A 16650-nucleotide genomic window follows, 5' to 3' on the forward strand; every position below is an offset into this window, starting at 1 on the left:
TTTTCCCCCCTTCATTCTTCCCTTCCTGCTATCTTCTTCTTCTTCTTCTTCTTTTTAACATGTAATGTATTATTTGTTTCAGAGGTACAGGCTGTGATTCAACAGTCTTACACAATTCATAGGGCTCACCATAGCACATACCCTCCCCAATGTCTATCATCCAGCCACCCCATCCCTCTCACCCCCCACCACTCCAGCTATATTCTTATCTCAGATTCAGTTCTAAGAAGATCCTCTATTTACTAGGTCACAATGTATTAGAAATATAAAAGAAGAAAGACTAAGGAGCTAGTTCTTTTTTTTTTAAGATTTTATTTGTTTGAGAGAGAGAGTGAGCAGGGGGCAGGAGCGGAGGGAGAGGGACAAGCAGACTCCTGGCTGAGCACAGAGCTGGGCTGATCCCACAACCCTGAGATCAGGACCTGAGCAGAAACCAAGAGTACCCCCCACCAACCCACTGAGCCCCCCAGGCACCCGGCTAAGGAGCTAGTTCTCAAAGAGAAATACTGCCATCAAAAAGAAACAAATTCTGCTTCAGGTAAGACAGAGGTAGACCTACCTTCTGTGAGTTCTCCCACTAAGTACAAATGCAAATCCTAGACATGATAGATTATGAAAAAATAAAAGGACTATAAACGTTGGAAAACAGGAAGCAGACCAACTTGGGGCCATGGGGCCTGACCAACAACTTCAAATAGCCCATCAGTGGAAGAAGCAGGCAGCGGGTACAGGTCAATAGGCACATCCCCAAAACCAGTGGCAGCTGAAGCTTGCTCTCTGTAGCCCCGGGATGAGGAGAAGCCAGTCCTGCAGACAGCAGGTGAGTGCAGAGCCCAGACTTGCCCTGCTGCAACCTGCATCCCCAGGGCTCAGGCTGGAGCAGCGTGCTCGCACTCCTCGCTGTGGGCTACATGGCTCCCCTGGTCTCCTGGAGGGTCCAGATGCAATGAGTTGGGTACCCAGCACTCCCCAGGAACAGTTCCAAGGCTGCTCGCACTGTGGTGTCCCTGGGAACCACGGAAGGGGCCACTGTAGCGCCCACTACTGCTGCAGTCACGGGGGCCCTCCTGCAGCCAGACGTCCACCTCCATCTGTCCTCACTGATGCAGTGTCCGCCCCCACACTCCTTCCCCAGCAGGCATGGTGCCAGAGAGAGCGCTCTAAAGCTGCCAGCTGAAGGAAGTTTCAGAGTCTCATGACATAATAGGACAGCACTCAGGTTTTAACAGAAAACACTTATTCCAAGAACCAGGAAGATCTCAAACTGAGTGAAAAAAGACAACAGATGCCAACCCCAAGATGACAGAGATGTTAGAATGATCTGACAAACGCTTTAAAGCAGGCATGATAACAGTGCTCAATGAGCAATTATGAACATGTCTGCAAGTGGAAAAATACAAAGTCTCAAAATAGAAGATATAAAGAACCAACTGAAAATTTTAGAACTGAAAAATGCAATAACTGAAAAAAAAAACTCAGTAGATTTATTAGGAGACTCAACAAATGAAACATGTCAGTTCTCCCCACACCAAGTAGATATAAAGGTAGAAGGCAATTCCTGCAAAAATCCCATCAATATTTTTTACAGATATAGATAAGGTTATTCTAAATTTTATATATAAAGGCAAAGGAATTATAACACGTAAAACAATTCTAAAAAAGAATCAAGTGGGAGGATTCACTCTGTGTGATTTGAAGACTGACCTTACAGCTACACAATCACAATTCCATCACTACACGTGATACGGTGACACGGTCACAATTCCATCACTACACGGATACAGCGACACGGTCACATTTCCATCTCAACACATGATACGGCAACATGATCACAATTCCATCTCAACACGGGATACGGCGACACGGTCACAATTCCATCTCAACACGGGATACGGCGACACGGTCACAATTCCATCTCAACATGTGATACGGTGACACGGTCACAATTCCATCTCAACACGGGATACAGCGACACGGTCACAATTCCATCACTACACAGATACGGCGACACGGTCACAATTCCATCTCAACACGGGATACGGCGACACGGTCACAATTCCATCTCAACACGGGATACGGCGACACGGTCGCAATTCCATCACTACACGGGATACGGCGACACGGTCACAGTTCCATCACTACACGGGATACGGCGACACGGTCACAGTTCCATCTCAACACGTGATATGGCGACACGGTCACAATTCCATCTCAACACGGATACGGCGACACGGTCACAATTCCATCACTACACGGATACGGCGACACGGTCACAATTCCACCTGAACACGGGATACGGTGACATAGTCACAATTCCATCACTACACATGATACAGCAACACGGTCACAATTCCATCTTAACACGGGATACGGCGACATGGTCACAATTCCATCTCAACACGTGATATGGCGACACGGTCACAATTCCATCACTACACGGATACGGCGACACGGTCACAATTCCATCTCAACACGGGATACGGCGACACGGTCACAATTCCATCACTACACGGATACGGCGACATGGTCACAATTCCATCTCAACACGGGATACGGCGACACGGTCACAATTCCATCACTACACGGGATACGGCGACACGGTCACAATTCCATCACTACACGGGATACGGCAACACGGTCACATTTCCATCTCAACACGGGATACGGCGACACGGTCACAATTCCATCACTACACATGATATGGCTACACGGTCACAATTCCATCTCAACAAGGGATACGGCTACATAGTCACAATTCCATCACTACACGGGATACAGCGACACGGTCACAGTTCCATCTCAACACAGGATACGGCGACACGGTCACAATTCCATCACTACACGGATACGGCGACATGGTCACAATTCCATCTCAACACGGGATACGGCGACACGGTCACAATTCCATCTCAACACGGGATACGGCGACACGGTCACAATTCCATCACTACACATGATACGGCTACATAATCACAATTCCATCTCAACACGTGATACGGCTACATAGTCACAATTCCATCACTACATAATATATAGCTACAGAATCACAATAAAAATTGAAGCATATGTCTTCCGCAAAGACATATAGATGAATAGAATACAGAACCTAGACATAGACCCACATGAATATGCTCAACTGCATTCTGATGAGGGGGTCCGAAGTCTTACACCTTATACAAAAAGTAACTCACAATGAATCATGGACTTTACCATGAAATATAAAAATATAAACTTTTAGGAAACAACAGGAGAAAATTTCTGGATCTAGGGTTAAGCAAAGAGTTCTTAGACTTGACACCAAAGCACAATGCATAAAAAGAAAAGCAGATAAACTGGACTTTATAAAAATAATAAGTGTTGCTCCAGGAAAGACCCAGTGAAGAAGATGAAAAGAGAAGCGCCAGAGTAGATGTTATCTGCAAACCACCACGTCTGACAAAGTATCTAGAATGTATATAGTTCTCTCACACTCAAAACTGAAGAAGCAAGAAATCTGATTAGAAAACACAAAAGACATTAACAGAAATTTCATTAAAGAGGGTAAGCAGATAGCAAATAAGTGCGTGAAAAAATATGGTACCTCACTAGCCATTAAGGAAATGAAAATTAAAAATACAATGAGATTACACACCCATAAAAATGGCTAAAATAAAAAACATTAACACCACCAGTGCTAGTGAGGATGTGGAAAATGGGGATCAATCTGACAGTGTTGGTGGGCACAGTCACTCTGAAACAGTTTGACAATTTCTTAACACACTAACATGCAACCACCATATGATCCAGCAATTGTACTTCCAGTCATTTATCCAAAGAAATAAAAACTTATATTCACACAAAAACCTATACATGAATATTTATAGCAGCTTTATTCACAGTAACCCAAACTGGAAATTAGCCAGATGCCCTTCAATGAAGGAGTGGTTAAACACACTTTGGTGCATCCATATCATGGAAAACACTCAGCAATAAAGCAGTATGAACTAGGGATGCACACGACAACCTGGATGAATTCTAGAGTATTCTGCTAAGTGAAAAAAGTCAATTTCAAAAGGTTACGTACAGTATGACAGCATTTATGTAACACCCTAGAAATGAAAAAACTATAGAAATGAGGACAGATTAGTGATTTCCAGGGGTAGGAGTGGGAGGGAAGTGGGTGTCACTATAAAAGGGCAACATGAGGAATCTTTGTGATGATGCAAATGTTCTGTATCTTGACTGTAAAGATGTCATTATTCAGGTTGTGAGACTGAACTATAATTTTTTTGGGGGGGGGAACTGAGTAAAGGGTACTATGGGATCGCTATTATTTATTTTTTTTACAACTGCTTGTGAATCTATAATTACCTTAAAATAAAGACTTAAATTTATTTTTTTAATTTTTAAAATTTTTTTAAAAGATTTTATGTATTTATTTGAGAGAGAGAGAAAGCACATGAGAGGGGGGAGGGTCAGAGGGAGAAGCAGACTCCCTGACAAGCAGGGAGCCTGATGCGGGACTCGATCCAGGGACTCCAAGATCATGACCTGAGCTGAAGGCAGTCGCTTAACCAACTGAGCCACCCAGGCGCCCCAAGACTTAAATTTAAAAAAGAGAAATTTCAGCTAAGGTGAAGAGAAAATCTTTAATAGATAAATGCAACAAGCTTACCTGTCAGGCTACTACTATGAACTAAATAAAGCTTAACAGCTCAAGGGCAGAACAGCAAGAAAACAGAGTAGAATATTTGATGCTTATAATAATTATCCTAGGGCATAAAGGAAAACTCAAACAATATGTATTATAATCTGGATAAAGGATCCCAGAAATATGCACTGTAACTTAGAAAGATTCAGTTAAAAATATTAAAGTTTGCTGAATTGTGCAAGACTGTTGAATCATAGATCTGTACCTCTGAAACAAATAATACATTATATGTGAAAAAAAGAAGAAGAAGAAGATAGCAGGAGGGGAAGAATGAAGGGGGGGAGACGAACCATGAGAGACGATGGACTCTGAAAAACAAACTGAGGGTTCTAGAGGGGAGGGGGTGGGAGGATGGGTTAGCCTGGTGATGGGTATTAAAGAGGGCACGTATTGAATGGAGCACTGGGTGTTATATACAAACAATGAATCATGGAACACTACATCAAAAACCAATGATGTAATGTATGGTGATTAACATAATAATAAAAAAATATTAAAGTTTGCGTAACCCATAAGTATTCCCTTTCTGACAACGCTCTTCATGTACCACCCACCCCTGACCTTAGATTCCTACAGACCCTACCCACTCAGTCACAGCCCTGTCTGTGTGCTCGTGCTCTGCCCAGGTTAGTAAAACAACTGTCTACTTGTTCTCTCTGCCTCCAGCTGCTTCTATCTCACCTCCTAACTCTTTGCTGTAACGAGCTAAAATATAAATCTGATTATGACACTCTCGGATTTTCCTCCTTCAACAGCATCTCCAAGTACTAAGGATAGGGTTTAATTTCTTTAGATTGGCATGGATGTTATGAAATGTCTCCAGCCAACTTACAGCTTCATCTTCTGACACTCTTCCACATTTTCCTGTGTAAATGACATAAAATTTTTGTCATATATTTCACGACATTAAACTTTTCCACATAATGTCCTCTTTGTGTTAAACACTCTTACCCCTCAGGGCCCTGGATAACTCCTGGTCATCTAATAAGACTTTATTCTCCCCGGACTTCTTCTCTGTCCTGCAGCGTGTGAGTGTGCTCCCACCGAACGTCACAGGCGACTGTCACAGTATTTGGTGCACAGCACTGTCATCCTTTATTACTTCACAAGTAGTAATTTCAGGGCAGGAATCATGCATTTTATTTTTTATTCTTTAGTATATGAAATCTTTAAGTCTCCCAGCAAATATTAGTTTAGTGAGTAAATGGCTGTCCTCTAGAACATTTTTAAATGGTCAAAGATTACTTGTAAATATCCTAAATTCCTTTAATTTTCTATTAATATATTATGCACAATATACCCCTGGATATTTACACATACTGACATATGACCTTATTTGAATCTATGTATATTTTTTAGCTTACAGTATATACCACATGATAAACATGATAAATATGACACTGCTTAAAGTATAATTCCTTCTTATTTATTCTAAGGGTACATATTTCTTGCTTCATGGGAAACTTCAAACTGCATCATTTTCACAAATAGATACTGCAGATACCCCATTATTTCATAGGTAATTTCCTTCTGCCTTTAGGGTATTTTTTTTTTTTTTTAAGATTTTATTTATTTATTTGAGAGGGAGAAACAGCATGAGAGGGGAGAGGGTCAGAGGGAGAAGAAGGCTCCCTGCTGAGCCGGGAGTAGGGTATTTTTTTTTAAAGATTTTATTATTTGACAGAGAGAGACACAGCGAGAGAGGGAACACAAGCAGGGGGTAGTGGGAGAGGGAGAAGCAGGCTCCCCACTGAGCAGGGAGCCCAATGCGGGGCTCGATCCCAGGACCCCGGGATCACGACCTGAGCCGAAGGCAGATGCTTAAAGACTGAGCCACCCAGGTGCCCCATGCCTTTAGGGTATTTAAGGAATCTTTTTTATTATATATTTTAGTGAGTCTTCCAAAGTGCTTGCCCCTCATTTATTACCTGGTAGTCTTTCTTCTCTTTATTTGGGCAATTTTCTGTATTCTGTCCTTTTCTCTCTTATTCTGCTGGTTAGTTACACAGGAATTTTATCTGATCATCTGAACTTTTAAGTCTCTATGCTTACATTAGTATTTTAAAACTATCTGAAGGTTGAGTTGGGTTCAAGATAACAGCCTAGCAAGATCCTGAAGCTCCCATGGACACTCCTCCCATGGACACAAATTCACAACTACACATGGAATAATGGAATGAATGGAGCCTCCACAACAAAGGATAAAAGGACAACATCAATAAGGGAAAGAGGCAGAAACACAAATTTGCTAGGGACAACGACACCCCAGTTGCTGTTGGTCACAATCAGAAGGGATATAAAGGTATGCAGTGTTTCCCTGAGGAGTAACAGCTTCCATCTTCATACCAGGTGCCGCAAACCTTACATCCTGCACAGGAGAGATGAGCCCCAAAACACTGGGCTCTGAAGATCAACACGGATTATGTTCATGAAAACTTTAAAACTGTAGGGAACAGAAAACTCACTCTTAGAGGGCTCTTGCAAAGACTCAACACCAATCTGAACCGCGCACAGACAACAGGTAAGAGTGACCCATTTACGAACCTTTAAGTGTCTGCCAAAGGGGTGGGAAACAGTAGGCACTCTCCCCTGGGACTGGAACAATGGCAGAAGCCATTTTTGCTGTCTCAGCTGACCTTACTAACTCCAGCATGGGGAGCAGCCTTTTGGAATTCTCCCTCTAACCTGCTGCTAGCAGCAGTGGGCGTGTCCCCCAAGAGCCGTGCCCACAATGTGTGCTTGGTCAGGAATGGGTTTCACAGCTGGGGTCAGAGGCCATCCCTGCTGACACACTGCGGGAGTCACAGCCGCTTCCTGGAGCCAGACTGAGCTCCTGCCCTGCCCACGAGTGTGCATAGCGACAGCCTCACCACAGTAAGAGTGCACACAGCCCACACAGGGGATAGTTCCTGAGTGCCTTGCTCTGGTGACCAGGGGAGACTGTGCTTCTTGGCCTTGTAGGACATCTCTTACACGAGGCCACCCCTTCAAGACTGGGAGAGGTTGCTGCCTTACCTAAATATATAGAAACAAACATAGAGCATTAGGAAAAATGAGGAGAAAGACAAATGTGTTCCAAAAGAAAGAACAAGATAATAACTCAGAAAAAACTAAATGAAATGGTGATAAGCAATCTACCTGATAAAGAGTTCAAAGTAATGGTTATAAAGATGTTCACCAAACTTGGGAGAAGAATGGATGAACATCAAGTAGCAAACGGAAGTTGTAACTGAACTGAAAACCATACCAGAGGGGCTCAACAGCAGCCTGAATGAAGCAGAACAAATCAGTGAGCCGGAAAACAAAGCAATGGAACTCACACAGACTGAGTGGCAAAAGTAAACATGGATTAAGAACAGTGAAGATGGGGCACCTGGGTGGCTCAGTCAGTTAAGCGTCTGCCTTCGGCTCAGGTCATGATCCCAGGGTCCTGGGTCGGGCTCCCTGCTCCATGGGAGGCCTGCCTCTCCCTCTCCCACTCCCCCTGCTTGTGTTCCCTCTCTCGCTGTGTCTCTCTCTGTCAAATAAATAAATAAAATCTTAAAAAAAAAAAAAAAGAACAGTGAAGACACCATAAGGGACCTTTGGGACAAGAGCACGCAGAATAACATTCATATTATAGGGAGCCTAGAAGACAACAACATACAAAAAGAGCCAGAAAAATTATCTGAGAAATAATGGCTGAAAAATTCCTCAACCTGGGGAAGGAATCAGACACCCAGGCCCAGGAAGCCCAGAGAGTTCCAGATAAGATGAACACAAAGAAATCCATACAAGAAATATTATAATTAAAATGGTAAAAGTTAAGGATAAAGAGAGAATCTAAAGGCAGTGAGGGAAAAACAATTTGTTATTACAAGGGAAACCCCATAAACTCTCAGCAGGTCTTTCAGCAGAAATGTTATAGGCCAGAAGGGAGTGCCATGACATAAATTGAAGGTGCTAAAAAACAAAACAACAACAACAACAACAACAACAACACCTTTCACTTGAGAATTCTCTACACAACAAAGTTATCACTCAGACTTGAAGGACAGATTTAGAATAAAAGGAGTTCATCACTACTAAACCAACCCTATAAGAAATGTTAGAGAGATTTCTTTAAGCTGAAAAGAAACGGCACTAATAAGAAAACAAAGAAAAGTAAAAACCTCACTGGAAAAGGCAAATATATAACAAAGGTAGTAGATCAATCACTTATAAAGCCAGCATGAAGGTTAAAAGACAAAAGTAGTAAAATTAATTAAAAGTACAATAATTAGTTAAGGGAAACAAGATAAAAAGATGTAAAATATGTCATCAAAAATATAGGGACGCCTGGGTGGCTCAGTCAGTTAAGCGTCTGCCTTCAGCTCAGGTCATGATCCCAGGGTCCTGGGATTGAGTCCCGCATCGGGCTCCCTGCTCCGCGGGGAGCCTGCTTCTCCCTCTGCCTCTGCCTCTCTCTCTCTATCTCTCATGAATAAATAAATAAAATCTTTTAAAAAAAATATAAAACATGGGGGGGGGTTACAAAAAGGTAAAGCTTTGGAATGTATTTAAAATTAAGTTGTTATCAACTTAAAATAGACAGCTATTTACATAGGATATTTTATGTGACTCCCACAGTAGTCACAAGGAAAAAACTTATAGTAAATACAAAAAAAAATAAGAAAAGAATCTAAATATGACACTACAGAAAGCCAAAGCACGAAAAATGAGAAAAGAGAAGAAAGGAACAAAGAGGAACAACAGAAATAGCCATAAAACAATTAACAAAATGGCAATAAGTGTACATTTATCAATAATTATTTTAAATGTAAATGGCCTAAATTCACCAATCAAAAGATAGAGTAACTGAATAAATAAAAAAAACAAAACAAAAAACCAAGACCTATCTACATGCTGCCTACGAGAGACTGGCTTCAGAAATAAGCACACAGGGACTGAAAAGTAAAGGGATGGAAAAAGACATTCCATGCAAATGAAAATGAAAAGAAAACTGGAGTAACTATACTCATTATCAGACAAAATAGACTTTAAAACAAAGATTGTAACTTGAGGCAAAGAGGTCATTGCAATAATGATAAAGGGGTTAATCCAGCAAGAAAATATAACATTTATAAATATATACATACCCAATATAGAAGTACCAAAATATATAAAGCAAATATTAACAGAGCTAAAGAGAGAAATTGAGAACAATACACTAATAGTAGGAAACTTCAATACCCAAGTTTCATTAATGGATAGATCATTCATACAAAAAAAATCAATAAGGAAACATCAGTCTTCAAAAACACATTTGATGACATGGACTTAATATACACAGAACATTCCATCCAAAAGCAGCAGAATACACATTCTTCTCAAGGGCACAGAAAACATTCTCTAGAACAGATCACATCTTGGGCTACAAAACAAGTCTCAATAAAGTCAATAAGATTAAAAGCATATCAAGCATCTTTTCCAACCATAATTGTATAAAACTAGAAGTTAATTACAAGAAGACAAATGGGAAAACTATAAATATGTGGAGATTAAACAGCATGTTACTGAGCAACTACTGGGTAATAGAAGAAATCAAAGAAATTAAAAAAAAAAGCCCTTAGAGAGAAATGAAAACAGAAATATGACATACCAAAATCTATATACAGCAAAAGCTATTCTAAGAGGGAAGTTCATAGCAAGACAGGTCTACCTCAAAAAACAAGAAAAATGTCAAACAATCTAACTTTATACCTAAAGGAACTAGAAAAAGAAGAACAAAGTCCCAAACTAGTAGAAGGAGGAAAATAATAAAGTTCAGAGCAGAAAGAAATGCATAGAGACTAAAAGGACAATAGAAAAGATCAATAAAACTAACAGCTGGCTCTTTGAAAAGATAAACAAAATCAGCAAACTCTTAGCTAGACTAACCAAGAAGAGAAGGGAGTGAGGACTCAAATAAATACAATTAGAAATGAAAGAGGAGAAATTGCAAGTGACATTACAGATATATGAAGGATCATACCAGATTACTAGGAGCAATTATACTTCAACAAATTGGAAAATCTAGAAGATATGGATACATTCCTAGGAACATACAATCTTCCAAGACTGAATCATAAAGAAATAGAAAATTAGAACAGACCAATTATTAGCAAGGAGAATGAATCAGTAATTGAAAATCTCCCCCAAAAACAAAAGTCCAGGACCAGAAGGCTTCACTGGCATATTCTACCAAATATTCAAAGATTTATTACGTATACTTCTCAAACTCTTCCAAAAAAATTGAAGAGGAAGGAAAGCCCAAACAATTCTACAAGGCCAGCATTGCCCTGATACCAAACCAGACAAGGATATCACAAAAAAGGGAAACTACAGGAGAATATCCTTGATGAACATAGATGCAAAAATCATCAACAAATTTTAGCAAACCAAATCCAACAATACATTAAAAGGATCATATACCAGGATCAAATGGGATGTATTCCAGGGATGCAAGGATGGTTCAACATCTGCAAATCAATTAAACTGATTCATTACATTAACAAAATGAAAGATAAAAATTATATGATTATCTCAATAGATGCAGAAAAAGCATTTGACAAAATTCAACATCTATTTATGATAAAAACTCTCAACAAAGTGGGTAAAGAGGGAATGTATCTAAACATAATAATAAAAGCCATATAGGACAATCCCACCACTAACATCATAATGGTGATCCTCTAAGAACAGGAACAAGATATGGATGCTCAATCTTGATGCTCACTCTTGGCACTAGTATTCAACAGAGTACTGGAAGTCCAGGCCATGGCTATTAGGCAAGGGGGAAAAAAGGCATTCGAATCAGAAAGATAGAAACAAAACTGTCACTATTGCCAGATGACAGGATACTATATACAGAAAACCCTAAAGAATCCACCAAAAAAACCATTAGAATAAATAAATTCAATAAAGTTGCAGGATACAAAATCAATATACAGAAATCCATTGCATTTCTATACACTAATAATGATGCATCAGAAAGATAAATCAAGAAAACAATCCTATTTACAACTGCATCAAAAAGAATAAGATATCTGGCAATAAATGTAATCAAGGGGATGAAAGCCCTCTATACTGAAAACTATAAGACACTGGTGAAAGAAATTGAAGATGCAAATAAATGGAAAGGTATTCTATGCTCACAGATTAGAAAAATTAATATTGTGAGAATGTCCATACCACATAAAGCAATCTACAGATTCAATGCAATCCCTATCCAAATACCAATGGCATACTTTATAGAACCAGAATCATTCTAAAATTTGTATGGAACCACAAAAGATCTCAAATAGTCAAAACAATCTTGAGAAAGAACAGAGCTGGAGGTATCACACTCCCTGATATCAAACTATACTACAAACCTATAGTAATCAAAACAGTATGTTATTGGTATAAAAACAGACATACAGATTAATGGAACCAGATTGAGAACCCAGAAATAAACCTACACATATACAGATAATTAATCTCGGACAAAGAAGCCAAGAACAATGGAGAAAGGACGGTCTCTTCAATTAATGGTGTTGAGGAAACGGAACAATCTCATGCAAAAGAATGAAATTAGACCACTGTCTTACACTATACACAGAAATTAACTTAAAATGGATTAAAGACTTGAATGTAAGACCTAAAGCCATACAACTCCTAGAAGAAAACATAGGCAGTAAGTTCCTTGATGTTAGTCACAGCTATTGTTTTTTTGAAAGCTAAGGGAACAAAAGCAAAGGGAACAACAACAAAAAGCAAAAATCAACAAATGGGACTACATGAAACTAAAATGCTTCTGCACAGCAAAGGAAACCATCAACAAAATGAAAAGGCAGCCTGCTCAACTGCACACCATATACCTGAATCTCAAACCATATATTCAATAAGGGGTTAACATCTAAAATATATAAAGAATTCATGCAACTCAAGAACAAGAAAATGAACAACCTGGTTAAAAATGGGCAGAGGATCTGAATAAAAATTTTTCCAAAGAAGACATACAGATGGCCAACAGGCATATGAATAAGATGCTCAACACCATTAATTATTAGAGAAATTCAATCAAAACCCCTATAAGAAATCACCTAACAGAATGGCTATTATCAAAAAGATAAGAAATCACAGGTGTTGGAGAGGATATGGAGAAACGGGAACCTTACCCACTGTTGATGAGACTGTAAATTGGTGCAAACACTATGGAAACCCATATGGAGATTCCTCAATATATGAAGAATAGAACTACCATATGACCCAACTATTCCATTTCTGGGTATTTATCTGAATAACATAAAAAGAGTAATTAAAAAAATATATACATTCTTATGTTCATTGTAGCATTAATTACAATAGTCAAGATATTGAGTGCCTATTGATAGATGAATGAATAAAGAAGATATATTGATACATTGGAATACTACTCAGCCATAAAATATACTGAAATCTTGCCACTGCTGACAATATGGATGAAACTTAAGAGTATTATGCTAAGTGAAATGAACCAGAAGGAGAAAAACAAATGCCACATGACTTCACTCATATCTGAAATCTAAAAAAAAAAAAAACAATTGAAGAAACAAAATTAAACTTTAAAAAAACTGAGGTTCCTTTTGCACACTTCTTAAAATCTACTTCAATTTCTTTTCCTTATGAAGTCACACTAAATCAGATTGCCATTTCTAGAGTTTAATAACAAAATTTTTTTTCTCCTGACACAATGTTTAATTATCAGTACTCAACCAGTTATGCTCGTTCAGTAAATAAATGCCTGTTCAGTTACTGACCAAAGATAGTTCCAAAATTGAAAATTAAAAAAAGGTAGGAAATAGTTAATTTCTTTAGGTGTATGTGTATCTTTAGATCATTTGGTGCTTTGGTCTACATAGCAGCATATTGGAGAACTTTGTGAGGATGTGCTCCAGTGAACTAATAATGTTGTAAAACCAAACAAAAGTGATGCTATGGGAGGCAAGAGCAATAAAGGGAAGCCCCAGAATGCCAGTTATGCATTAGGCCTAAAGATAACCAGTACATACTGGGGCAGTATCTACTGAAGGTAGGGGTGAAGGTAGAGGTCCTGGGAGTAAAATAAAGGGGATTCCATTCTACAGATACTGAGAGAATGGAAAACTTGAGAATGTAATAAAAACATATAAGAAAAATACTGGCAAATAGAAAAGCCAAGCAGTAGTAAATAACAAGAAAATTAAAATGTGGGCGCCTGGGTGGCTCAGATGGTTAAGCGTCTACCTTCGGCTCAGGTCATGATCCCAGGGTCCTGGGATCGAGTCCCACATCGGGCTCCCGGCTCATTGGGGAGCCTGCTTCTCCCTCTGACCCTTGCCCCTCTCATGCTGTTTCTCTCTCGCTCTCTAAAAAATAAATAAAATCTTTAAAAAAAGAAAATTAAAATGTGTGTGATTTGGGGGCGCCTGGGTGGCTCAGATGCTTAAGCATCTGCCTTCGGCTCAGGTCATGATCCCAGAGTCCTGGGATCGAGCCCCGCATCGGGCTCCTGGCTCAGCGGGGAGTCTGCTTCTCCCTCTCCCTCTGCCTCTCCCCCTGCTCGTGCTCTCTCTCTGTATCTCTGTGTCTCAAATGAATAAATAAGATCTTTAAAAAGAAATGTGTGCGATTTTAAGCAACTGATGGCAATAAATACAGAGAACTTGATGCTGTGAACATTCTCCTTTGAAAACTATAGGGGACACAGCACTGTTAATGTCAAAATGTAACTCACTAAGAGTGGAAGGACAACATCTCTGCTTGTAAGAAAAATAGTTTTTTTAAGAAAAACTGTGTGACCATAATGTGAATAGACAGCATAAACTTAGATGATGTAAAACATAAATAGATAATGGCAAGGCCAAAAAAGCCATGATGATAGACATATTTTGAAATTCAGAAGTGCACAAATAATTTGGTCCCCATTTAAAAAGTAAAATGATTAGCATTTAAAAAGAAATTTTTACGTGTCTTTACACAGCACTGTAGGGTAACAGAAAAATATAAATTATATTGGAAAATGTTCTGCCTCTTAGAATTTTAAAGCAAAATTTCTCTTCTTTCTACATCAGAATTCCAGGGATTTGTTTGTTTGTTTGTTTGTTTTTTAAAAAGATTTTATTTATTTTTTTGAAAGAGAGAGCACAAGCAGAGGGAGTGGCAGGCAGGAGCTCGGATGTGAGGCTCCATTCCAAGACCCCAGGATCATGACCTGAGCCAAAGGCAGATGCTTAACCGACCGAGCCACCCAGGCATCCCAGAATTCTGTTTTTTTAATGAGAAAAGTGTTTGATGAGAGAAGACAGGAAGGCACTTTTACAAAGTAATTCAGTTATTAGAAAACATACAATTGACAAATACTAATTACTAATCAACAAAATAAACTAAATAAGGAAGAAGCACTATCGGTCAGACAGTGTGATAAATATTTTCCACGTTTTCAACTATTCCTAATATTACCTTTTTGCTCTACATAACAATTCCTTGAAACAGATGTTATTAATTCCAATCATAACTGAGAAACTGAGGCTCAAAGAGATTAAGTTGCTCTAACTCATGGAATGGGGACTTAAGCCTAGATCTCTGACTCCAGAACCCATGACTGAGTCAACGTATGACTGTGCATCTTTATTGAACACCTGTCGTGTGCCTTTTATATGCCCCCAGAGACAAGAGGTAGGAGAAAAACAGTAAGACACAAATACAAAACAAAAACAAGCTTCATTAAGTAACGTCAACTACACCAGACAATGAAAGAGTTAATCTAAAGAGAAATATGATGCCAGAAAAAAGTTACAGGTAAACAATTCTGTATTCCCCAAATGGGATTTGCAACACATGCTCAATGATGTCGTTAATACACTCTAGGGATTTGCTATTGATGTATTGACGAAATACAGACAAGGTAGCAAAAACATTATTAACAATCTGTATAAAAAACAAAATCTAATCATTCAAAGAAAGCTTGAAAAATGTTAAGCAGTGACTGGACGGTTCATACTGTTATTTTATTGGGCTTCCAGCTTAGAATGCTTTCTTTTTTTCATGGTAGTCACTTATAATATTCTTTGCATCATATTTCCACCATTATTTATATTTTCCCCCATTTTCTGATTGGATGAATGAGCATAGCTATATAGAAAAATTATATAGAAGTGAACAGTAAATTAAAATCAAATTATATTCCATTAGAGACTAAACACTAATTAGTAATCTTTTAATTTACCCTAAAAGGATACAGAAAACAAAGAAGATAGCACATTTTGCAGCCATCCTATGACACTGTGATAAGAAGTTCTATGACAAGAAAAGACTGCTATGGTCCCACTCAGTGGAATGAGTACACCACCACCTTTGTGCTTTAGGCAGAAAAACAGTAAGAAAATTTATGAAGGCACACAAATCTTGATCAGTGTTTTACAGATAAAGCAATGTCATGACTTAGGTTCATAGTTCATAAAATGCTACAAAGTAGAGAAACTATTAATTTATAATGACTTTGAATTTCTACACTTTTGAAGAAAATACAATTACTTACTTTTTTCTCCGGTTTGATTCCACAAAATATTTACGTGCTCGATTTCGACATATTTTTTGTTGCTGCAGTAATATCTGACGCTCTTCTTCTAAATTTTTCTCCAGATGGATTTTCATATCTCTAGTAATAGCACAAAGTTAAGGACAATGGCTTATATCTCCAGTGGATGAATGTCAGTGCTATCTGATAAATATAATCACAGCCTCATACTAAGGATAATGATTTTTTAATTTTAATTTTTTTTTATTCTTATGTTAATCCCCATACATTACATCATTAGTTCTAGATGAAGTGTTCCATGATTCATTGTTCGTGCACAACACCCAGTGCTCCATGCAGAACGTGCCCTCCTCAATACCCACCACCAGGCCAACCCATCCTCCCACCCCCCTCCCCTCTAGAACCCTCAGTTTGTTTTTCA

The 16650-nt window shown here is 38.8% G+C and overlaps 1 protein-coding gene and 1 long non-coding RNA gene across 4 annotated transcripts in view; one reads left to right on the forward strand and one right to left on the reverse strand.

Moving 5' to 3' along the window:
• LOC145716353 (uncharacterized) overlaps positions 1-16650 on the forward strand; it is a 438007-nt gene that overhangs the window by 357662 nt on the left and 63695 nt on the right. The window lies entirely within an intron of this gene.
• CEP126 (centrosomal protein 126) overlaps positions 1-16650 on the reverse strand; it is an 89471-nt gene that overhangs the window by 71568 nt on the left and 1253 nt on the right. For all 3 annotated transcript variants that reach the window (XR_014138980.1, XR_014138981.1, XM_081799602.1), the window contains exon 2: positions 16230-16349. Coding sequence is in view for 1 of the 3 variants with exons in the window: in XM_081799602.1 (XP_081655728.1) it covers positions 16230-16349 (120 nt within the window). In the remaining 2 variants the exon portion in view is untranslated. The remainder of the gene's footprint in view (positions 1-16229; positions 16350-16650) is intronic.

Source organism: Leptonychotes weddellii, chromosome 11, assembly GCF_054177405.1.
Source record: "Leptonychotes weddellii isolate Sample4059 chromosome 11, ASM5417740v2, whole genome shotgun sequence".
In the NCBI taxonomy this organism is placed as follows: Eukaryota; Metazoa; Chordata; class Mammalia; order Carnivora; family Phocidae; genus Leptonychotes; species Leptonychotes weddellii.